Source organism: Corylus avellana, chromosome ca3 (genome assembly GCF_901000735.1).
Source record: "Corylus avellana chromosome ca3, CavTom2PMs-1.0".
Lineage (NCBI taxonomy): Eukaryota > Viridiplantae > Streptophyta > Magnoliopsida > Fagales > Betulaceae > Corylus > Corylus avellana.
Window position 1 is genome coordinate 66,898 of NC_081543.1, and position 9,697 is coordinate 76,594.

A 9,697-nucleotide genomic window follows, 5' to 3' on the forward strand; every position below is an offset into this window, starting at 1 on the left:
TCAATTATTCGGGAATCTGTTACTACACATAGCCAGGGGCATCACTAATGTTAGCATAGTATGGTATAGACATGTAAGATGCTTAAAAAGTGATTAGAAAGAGTTCTGGGAATAATAATTCTTCCATCCTTATTCAAAAATATCCCTTAGGATTAACTCATTTTCTCTCTTATGTTGAAACACAGTTTTCTGAATGATAACGTGGCACAAATCTTGTGAATGTTGTGATGTCCGAAGAATCACCTGACTACAAAATAATAAGAATAAGATCAAAGTTGCCTGTGTTTGCCGGCGGAGAATAGCTTCGATGCCTAAATCAGTCACTGTGTTTAAGAGAGTATATGAACTTGAAGACTGTAAGTGAGAGAGTTGAGAATGTCCGATTAAGGAAAAAGAAAAAGATATCAAAAATTGAAATTGGACATCCCTTTTATAGGCATCAGATAGTAACTGTTCACCTGACATAGTGGTCCTCCCGAGGATCCACGTGTCATATATTGTGTTAGTGAATCACAGGAGAATGTCAAGTAAGTAAATGAGGTCTCCCGAGGATAATCCTCGGGAGCATATACTTGTTCGGTTTACCGAATCTTTGAGCCGAGTTTTGTTGGAAATAATTTTGAATAGTGCACAAATTCTCATTGATATAAAATAATTACAATATGAAAATTAACAATAAAATAAATAAAATACAAGAGATGAAAAGTAGAGTATGGAAAGATCTCACAATGCTATAAAATTACGCAAGAGCGTTGTCCTTAAAGATTGATTCGTGCCTCCTAAAGTGTATAACTTAGTGCGATCGGATCCTTTGATACGCAACCTCCTAGGATTAGACTATAGTGTTTACCTTCGTTAAGGACGCACTTCCAATAGCGAAGACTAGTAGAACAACCCTTTGATCTTCTTGATAAAAAACCGCAAGGAGAAAATAGAAATTGAATAGAATAGAATTCTATGCAATTGGTCTTCTAAAATAGGACAAAACTCTTTTATAAAGAAAATGAGTTTGCCTTTTTTTTTTCTTTCTTGTTGCAAACTCACTATATCATAGGATTGGAGATGTTTTATTTCTTTATATAATTAATGACCAAATGGTCATAACACCAAAAAATGGTAAAACATTTGTTAATAATCAAATGGTCAAACTACAATAAAACTTGTTAAAGACTAACGGTCAAAACAGTAAAAATCAATTAAAACTAATTTTTATATAATAACTCATAACCAAGTAATAAATACAAACGGTCATAAAAATTGGAAAAGGATCCTCTCCATTTCAAAATCCCTCAATTTCCTCCATTCAATGCATTTTGAAGGGTATTGCATTTAATGCACTACCATCATTAAAACTTTTGGACAACACTACCTTTCAAAATGCACTAAATGGAGGAAATTGAGGTATTTTGAAATGGAGAGGATCATTTTCCATAAAAATTATATCTCATAACCAAATAATAAATACAAACGGTCATAAAAGTTATATCTTATAACCAAGTAATAAATACAAACAGTTATAAACCAAAATGGTTAAAGATGATTTTTATTTCTCATAAAAACTTGTGAAAATATTATCAAATGATAAAACATTTTCAAATGACTGAAAAATGAACAAATATACAATAAGTTTAAGCTAATATAACTTACCGACCTTAAGCTCAATAAGTAGGTGTAAGTAACCAAGCTTGTATTGTGGGCTGAGTAATTGTTTGTTCGGCTTAATGTGGCCGATCCATGACCCAACATCTTCTATAGCTGCTGCAAGCTGTAGAATCTTACTTATTTAACAACCACAACCTGAAAACTATATATGAACCGATGAGAAATTTTATTATGCTCTAGTACTTACACAAACATGACCCAATAACAATGCCACAAAGCAGAACAAGTTTGTGAACAACATCAGGTTTACGACCAAGCTAGTGAGCTACAACTGGGCTGACGTGGTAGGGTCCAATCAACCCTAGCCACTTTTATAGAGAGAATTGGAGTTAGCAACCACAAGTAATGGTTAGAAAGTACTTCATCAAACAAAGACCATTTGTGCTATATCATCACTTGAAATGTCTTAAACAGGGAAAAAAAAAGGAGGCCCAAAAAGAATTTCACGAAATAGTGATAATAATCATAAGAACAACGACCAGGATAAAAAATAATAATAATAATAATAATAATAAACCCATTTGGACATCTCACTAAAACGAGCCTTTACTCAAAAATGGAGCCATCAGGCCCATCACCCCACAAGTGATGATATAGCACAAATAGATTTTGTTTGATGAAGTACTTTCTAGCCATTACCTGTGGTGGCTAACTCTAAATTCTCTCTATAAAGGTTCCATTACAACGCATGGATTCATATTGTTACATTCTAAGAAACCTAGTTTTTAATGATTCCACCCGTTTGAGACATTCAGTCTATTCAGATGCACCCTGACTTCTTTAATCTTATATGTAGTAATGTATTCGTATGCGGCATTGGATCAAAATTTTAAAGGTAATGGGCTTGTATTCTCTCTCTGTTTTCTTCCCACCACAGCTTTGCGTGCAACTCCACGAACCTTTCCTGGCTGCGCAAATGAAAATGGAAGTTGTCAAAAGCTGCCTCATCCCATAAGACAAATATCTTAATAAATGCCACAAACTGCCTTTATATGAATCTGTATTGTGGATGAAGTTATCCTATCTAAACCTTTTTTTTTATCCTATCTAAACTTATAAAAAGCTCAAATCATAAGGCAATAGAAATTGCTTCCAAACTAAAAAATCATATCAGTTTTGAAATTCTAAGAATATTGTTTTGAAGTCATGAGGAAAAAATTTCTCACTCAAATACCATTTTTCAGGTGGTTTTTGAAAATTGTTATTATGTTAAGGAAAATCAATTATGTTTGGGTATTGGGTTTCAGAAGTTAATACTTTGGGTCCATTAGGTTCATAAATCTGTTTTTATCCACAGTGACTCAGTCTTCTTGGCCACCAAATGATGCTAACAAGGAATGTTATGTAAATAAAAATTAATTTTACTACATGAACCTGACACACCGAAGCTCCCTACTGCCATTATTGATTTGATGCTTACGACTTGTACACCCCTACTATGTATGTGGGATTTTTGACGGTCGTATAATGGCTTCTTTGTTCAAACGGCTTCTCCCTCGTATATATAAATATATAATCGACGCCACCCACCTCCACGATTATCAGCATCTAACCCGTTTGTCTTAACCCTGATTAGCCTTCGGTTTAGTTGCCCAAGTTACCATATAAACCAAGAGAGTTTCATTAAATAATTTATGTTGCAGGTTGTGGATCCTCCATTGCATGGGCAAGACTTTGGATAACATTGATTGGATTAGTTTTGTACGCTCTTCAATGTTGATTAATAGAATCAAAATTTCCTTCACGGTTTCAAAGTAATAATAATATTACCAAACAGAAGATTGGGAGAAGTGTGAATTAAGCTGAGATAGAAAGATAAATGCTTACAACAAACCCCCCAACCCCAAAAAAAAACCTCTACTGTTTCCCAGATCTACCCCGAAGTGATTGCCAAAAAACAGGCCAGTTCTTCCGAGCCTCGTTCCAACCCAAGAGGGAACCTTCCCTCATAGGATCCCAACTAGCAGAAACAATCCCATAACTCACCCCTAAGAGAGCAGACCCAAAGAAGAAGAATGACACGATGAAGGGCACCCATGTGGGCACATCAATCTTCAGTCCAACTTTCAGATAGTAAAAGAATGGGAAGAACAAAACCCCTATGAACAGTGGTGTCCCCACTGAGAAACCCATCCTGCTGATCATCCTGTTGGTCACTACCTCTGGTATTACGCCTTCATCTACCTCCTCCTCTGCCTCCTCTTCTTCTTCCTCTTCATCATCGTCATTATCTTTTTTTGGCTTCTTGGTCTTCTTGGTTTTCCTCGGAGACCGTCCAAAGCCTTTGGAACTCCTCAAAGTTGCATAGAGTGATGTTTGGTTTTGGTGGTACGGTTTTGTAGCAGAAATTGGGTATTGTGTTTCTACATGTCTTTCCAAAGAGTAGGCGGTGATACTGATGGGTAGGGTGCAAAGCTTGCGTTCAATCTGCAAGACCAGTAATGTAAGAACCTATGCTTGAGCAATTAAGTGTTTATACAACAAACAAAATTTATGTTACCACCAAAGGAATGAGATTTAACACATTTTCTTATTTGTTAAATTATTGCTTGTACCGAATCTTTAAGTTATTAAAATAAATGGTAATTTGATATGGTATCAAATTAAAATCTTGAGTTGATTATTGTCTTTCATTATTTACCTTTTATATTTAATCCTACTATGATTTACTTATCCAGAGAAAATTTGAGTTTTGATAAAAATATTATAATATAAATTAATTAAATGATTAAATTCATTTTTTCTTTGTTAATTTAAGTAAGAGATCAACGTTGATATAACAATATCCTTTGACCACAAATTCATAAGTAAAATAGTAATGTTCCTTTATGCCCCAGTTAGCAGTCTCTTTATATATTGAATAATCATATGATTGGAACACCCAAATTCCATTTTCGAGAAAACGCATAAAAGAACCAAAAGATCATGGTGTGGCATTAAAACTATGAGCAGTGCTTGGAAGCAGCACTTTTTCCGGACTCCATCCGGAAAAAAGTTCTGCTCCATGGCGCTTTAGCCTTAAAATCATACCACAACCATCATCTTAATCAGCTGAAACTCACTAAGACCTGTTCTCTCGAAACAGGACCTGATTCATGAATCACATACAAACAGAAAGAGAAAGACAGCAATTTTACCTTGTGCGCTGATGTTGGGTTGGACGAGGAAGTTAAAGAGAGCCTGAATTGCGACGAACTTGCTCCTGTAATTGCAGACATTTGCTACCCTCTTATCCCTTTCTTTCGTGTGCTTGTTCTCTTATCTGTAGTACAACAGCTGCACTGAAAGTGGGGACCACCTCTATTCTCTAGCATAATCGTTTGTGATTAAAGTTAACCTCGCGTGGTCACGTGATGGGTGACCAGCCAGCGGGACATCATGACCGTCCGCGTAAGCAAATAAAAACACATCGCAGCGTAGAAAAAAAAAAGGCTCTGGATTCCACCTCTTCCCGTCGCTGGAGACGGTTCTTATGCCGCTTGGCTTTCAGGTCCTCTCTCTCTCTCTCTCATATATGGGTATGTTGTTTGAAGCAGATCTGATGTACTTGATTGATGAGGATTTTTAGGGTTTCGGGAATACAGCGGTTTTTTTTGTGGTCATTATTAAACCTTTGATTTGATGGAACTTAGATATTTCTTTGGCCTCAAGCGGTCCTCTCTGGTATAGGTCCTCTAGCGCTATATCAAGCGTTCAAATTTGTGCCCTCTGGTTGTGCTGCATCATCTTTATTTTAATGTACGTGGGAAAAAGAAGGGGGGTTGGATTTTGGAAGTGTTTGTGATTGTTGATACCTTGCTTTTCATCAATAAAGTTCATTCCATAAAAGCATGTTAGGATTTCCATTGGACATTTCTAACCATGTTTGTTATTGTTATTTAATTTACTGTCTTTATTTTCAATAAATGGTGGTCACAATTTTGCCGCTGGTTTTATGTGGAGACCATTGCCTTTGGTCATGATGCAGTTTTCATAAAAATTTTGTTCGATAGCTGACGGAATGTCCACTCGGATATGCGGGAGGTGCTTGCTTCTATTATATTTGGTTAAAACTGATATAGCAGTAGCAATCTGGGATAAATAAAGTTGAAGAGAATAAATAGTGACTTTTGTGCGAGGTTCTTATACTCCATACCATGCTTAAGGTCCCAGATCATCAGGTTGCAGGCCACCAGGCCTGTGATGGAATGGTTGGTCCTTTGGTAGATGATTCAGGGCACTTCTACAAGCCTCTTCAAAATGATGAACGCGGATCCGCAGAGGTGGCCTTTTATACATCGTTCTCTTCCAACAATAAGATTCCAAATCACATTCGTAGATTCTTCCCTCTTTTTCATGGCACTCAGCTTATAGAAGCATCTGATGGGTCTGGCCTGCATCCTCATCTTGTGCTGCAAGATGTTGTCTCAAGTTACCACAATCCATCTATCATGGACATCAAGATTGGATCCAGAACATGGTATCCTGAAGCATCAGATGAATATATCCAGAAGTGCTTTAAGAAAGACAGAGAATCGACGAGCCTTGCACTGGGGTTTAGGATATCTGGATTGCAGGTACATGGGAGTAAAGAATCTGGGTTCTGGAAGCCTGATAAGAAGCTTATCAAGAACTTTACTGCCAAGGATGTCAGGTTAGTTCTGAGGAAGTTTGTTTCCTCTAACACATCTGCTGATTCAGGTGTGGACCCTGATTGTTTTTTTGCATCAACTGTTTATGGTGGTTCTGCTGGAATTTTGGCACAATTGTTGGAGCTCAAAGCATGGTTTGAGGATCAAACCATTTTCCATTTATATTCTTGTTCAGTTCTTATGATCTACGATAAGGACTCAGTGTCTAAGGGAAGGAGTTCCGGTGCTGAAGTTAAACTTGTTGATTTTGCACATGTCGTGGAAGGCAAGGGCATTATTGATCATAATTTCTTGGGTGGACTCTGCTCTTTAATTAAGTTTATCTCGGAGATCTGACGTGCTCGGATGAGGATACAAGTACAACCCAAGCTTCTTGGCCAGACCCTAAGAACGGTATGTATAGGATTCTGAAATCCAAGTACTGTTTAGGCTCGTATTACTTTCTACTTTATTTTTATTGACATAGATGGGGCTGTTTCAATGGATTGATTTTAAAAGCAATGCTATTGTTGCACTTTTGGATTGGAACAATGTATGTTGATACACGAAAGCATTGAATTTGCCATGTTGTTTCATTTATGCGCATTACTCTGTTGACATTAAAATAAGAAGAAAAAATGTGTTTGGGTGGACTGTGAGACGTGCAATCAATGGAAGAATGGAAAGCAGATAACACCATGATACAATTGGCCTGTCGATTGAATACTGGCATCCTGTAAGAGTAAACTACTACTTATTGAAAAGGCCAATTCGAGATGGCTAGTCTCCTACAAAGCATTTCGATGATGCTTACCTCCAAGTTCATTCATGAACCAAATGACTAAAAAGCTCTTTATTACATCTTCCTGCAGGCTATTTATAATTCCTTTCATGCTAACTATTACAACTAACAACAACTAACAACTTGCTAACTTCTACAACTAACAACTTCTTAACTACTTTATCCAACTACAAAACTGTGTGGGAGGTTACAATAGAATGATCCATTAACCTAATATACCCATTACATTGCCCACTTCTTTTAAACACCTTGCCCACAAGGTGTGTAATTAAAAGAGATGTGCAACAAACAACTCAATAACCCAATACAAAAAGCACATATAAAACTCCTCCCTTTTCTCACGCAACAGAATAGCCCTACAGCCTCTTCCTCCTCTCTTCTTCTCAGCCTCCATATCCGCTTTATTGAACAACTGGCAGTAACTTCTTCCTCCCTTCTTCTCAACCGCGCAAGAATGAAATGGTTCTTGCCTGGATCAAAACACCATCTGACGCACCAAAGAAAGAAGACGCCATCATATAACTTTCTTTGCGGAATATTATCAAACAACTGCACTTCACTGCAAGAAAGCCTCCCAAAATTCGAAATTTCTTTTTTACTAAATCTTGCTCCCCCAAATCTTCATTCTTGAATTCTTGTTTGATCTCCACCTTCTCAGGAATCAACTGTAGCTTCGTACAATCCATGAATTCGCACCCAAAAAACCAATCTAAAGCCTCATCGTAGTTGGCCATGTTCTGGCTGATACCGTCACATCTTTCTACCTTTTGATCGTCAACACCCTCTAATGGAATCGGGATTCTCTGGATTTGTATGTCGTCTTCGTCTTCTTGTACAAGATCAAAGATTTTCTGGAATTGTATGTCGTCTGCTTCTTCTTGTACAAAATCTTGCCCCACATCCTGGTTTCCAGATTCTGAACTGAAATTGCCCTCCATAGAACCAAAAGATATATGTTTTTCTTTCGGTTGCGACCCATTTGCCAATTCTTGGATACTTTTCATTCTATCAGCATGTTGTTCCTCTAGTTGCCTCATTTTGAGTTCATATCTCACATTCATATCTGCATTAATGGATTTGTACTTCTCATCAATGGCTACCAAATTAGCCTGCAACTGCCTAATTGCATTGTCCACAAATTCTGAATCCATTGAATCAAACGGCTTTGAAAATCTTGCTTGAAGGGCTTCTACAAATTCTTCCCATGTTACAAAATCTGATCTTTGTGCTTTCTTGAACCAGATTAATGCCTCCCCTTCCATGTAGCATGCTGCTATGGGCACTCTCAGATGCCAACGTGTTCGTTCAAAGGAGAAAAATTGGTTGGCATTCCTTACCCAGGCTGATGCATTACGCCCATCAAATTTGAAAACCTTTACGGCCATGTAATCGAACGGCTCTATTTTGTTCTGTGGAAAAGATACACTTTTATCTTTTTGGTCTGTTGCCCTTTGCAATTCTTTAATGCAACTCAACAACTGATCAAACCTCTCATCCAACTTCACCTCCAAATGATCCTGCTTCACTTCAATATGATCCTGTCTTGCATTTATAAACGATCTCGCACTTTTATCTTTCAATAAGAAGTAGTAGTTTACTATTACACATCCTGCACAAGCATCTTTGAATTCTGAGAGTACGGCCATGATCAATTATATCATGGCAGATGGTCCAGAAGAAGCCAATGCTTTTGCACAATCACTGGTTGGGGAGGCCCATGATTGATTCCCCAATGTTTGATAATAGATCGATGTAGTTTTTATCTGATATTTAACATTGAAAACTCTATACCATATGTAAAAAGTATTTTACAACATAGATACCTCAGTCGTTACACAAACACATTATATTTCTTAACCATTTAATAGCATAGCATCACAAAAGTTGGTAGATTTTTTGATAAGTAATAATCCAATCTTATTGAATTTAACTTCAATACAATCATGGCACAAAAGTGGTCTTTTGCAACCCCTAATAGGAGATTGACATATCACCTAAAGCACAAAAAAATGCACAAAATTATCCTACAGCCTAAAACACTAGATTTTTCTTTCATTTCTTCTTCTCTCCCATTTCTTCCTTCTTGCCAACAACTCCTCTCCCATTTCTTCTTCTTCCTTCTTCTTCCTTATCCTTGTCATTTAACAGAGAAAGAGAGATCCGATGGAACCCTTTAGGGTGATAAAATCCCTAAAGGGTTAACCTTCTCTCTAGGATTTCGTTTTGAATCAAAAAATAAGTTTTGAGGCATTAGAATCGATTTTTGAGGCATTAGGATCTGATTTTGAGGTTGGGTTTGCGTTTTCCAATTGGGTTTGGCCGGCGATGAAGAAGAAACGGGCTGCTTTTTCCAGATAGGTTTGGCCGGCGATGAAGAAGAAAGGGGTTGCTATCTTGAGAATGTCTGAAGATGAAGGGGCTGCAAAATAATCCTGTGTTTTCAATCCTATTATTTAAGAGGAGTTTGACTTAGGTGTCAAAAATGTATTGCGGGCTGTAAAATGGGCATTTTATGCGCCAACCGCATGGTAGGGGCTTTCAATCTTATTTTAGTACTTATCTTAAGTAATAAAAGTTGGTATATTTCTTTCCTTTGGCAGATGACCTATTTTGTAGATAATCA

General features: G+C 37.1%; 2 protein-coding genes across 5 annotated transcripts; one reads left to right on the forward strand and one right to left on the reverse strand.

Moving 5' to 3' along the window:
• Positions 1–3,513: 3,513 nt before the first annotated feature.
• LOC132176244 (protein PAM68, chloroplastic) lies at positions 3,514–4,971 on the reverse strand. Its single transcript, XM_059588393.1, has 2 exons — positions 4,800–4,971; positions 3,514–4,089 (listed from the first exon to the last, which is right to left on the reverse strand). The coding sequence occupies exons 1-2, from the start codon at positions 4,878–4,880 to the stop codon at positions 3,520–3,522; spliced, it is 651 nt and encodes a 216-aa protein (XP_059444376.1). The 5' UTR covers positions 4,881–4,971; the 3' UTR covers positions 3,514–3,519.
• Positions 4,972–5,070: 99 nt separating this feature from the next.
• Positions 5,071–8,551, forward strand: LOC132176243 (inositol polyphosphate multikinase beta-like). 4 transcript variants are annotated; one of them, XR_009439504.1, is made up of 3 exons: positions 5,072–5,152; positions 5,808–6,686; positions 8,317–8,551. XR_009439504.1 is itself a non-coding variant. In XM_059588391.1 (2 exons), the coding sequence occupies exon 2, from the start codon at positions 5,799–5,801 to the stop codon at positions 6,627–6,629; it is 831 nt and encodes a 276-aa protein (XP_059444374.1). In that variant the 5' UTR covers positions 5,071–5,152; positions 5,630–5,798; the 3' UTR covers positions 6,630–6,868. The 4 variants fall into 4 exon arrangements, 3 of the variants coding, with proteins under 3 accessions (XP_059444374.1, XP_059444373.1, XP_059444375.1); XM_059588391.1 differs by lacking the exon at positions 8,317–8,551 and having other exon boundaries at positions 5,071–5,152; positions 5,630–6,868; XM_059588390.1 differs by lacking the exon at positions 8,317–8,551 and having other exon boundaries at positions 5,808–6,868.
• The last annotated feature ends 1,146 nt before the right edge of the window (positions 8,552–9,697 follow it).

What these genes read in the sequence shown, in the direction of transcription:
- LOC132176244 (XM_059588393.1), bottom strand. Translation starts at nt 4,880, where the DNA reads ATGTCTGCAATTACAGGAGCAAGTTCGTCGCAATTCAGGCTCTCTTTA. An exon ending in ACCCAACATCAGCGCACAAG is followed by an intron (nt 4,090 to 4,799) that starts GTAAAATTGCTG and finishes CTGGTCTTGCAG; the next exon opens with ATTGAACGCAAGCTTTGCAC.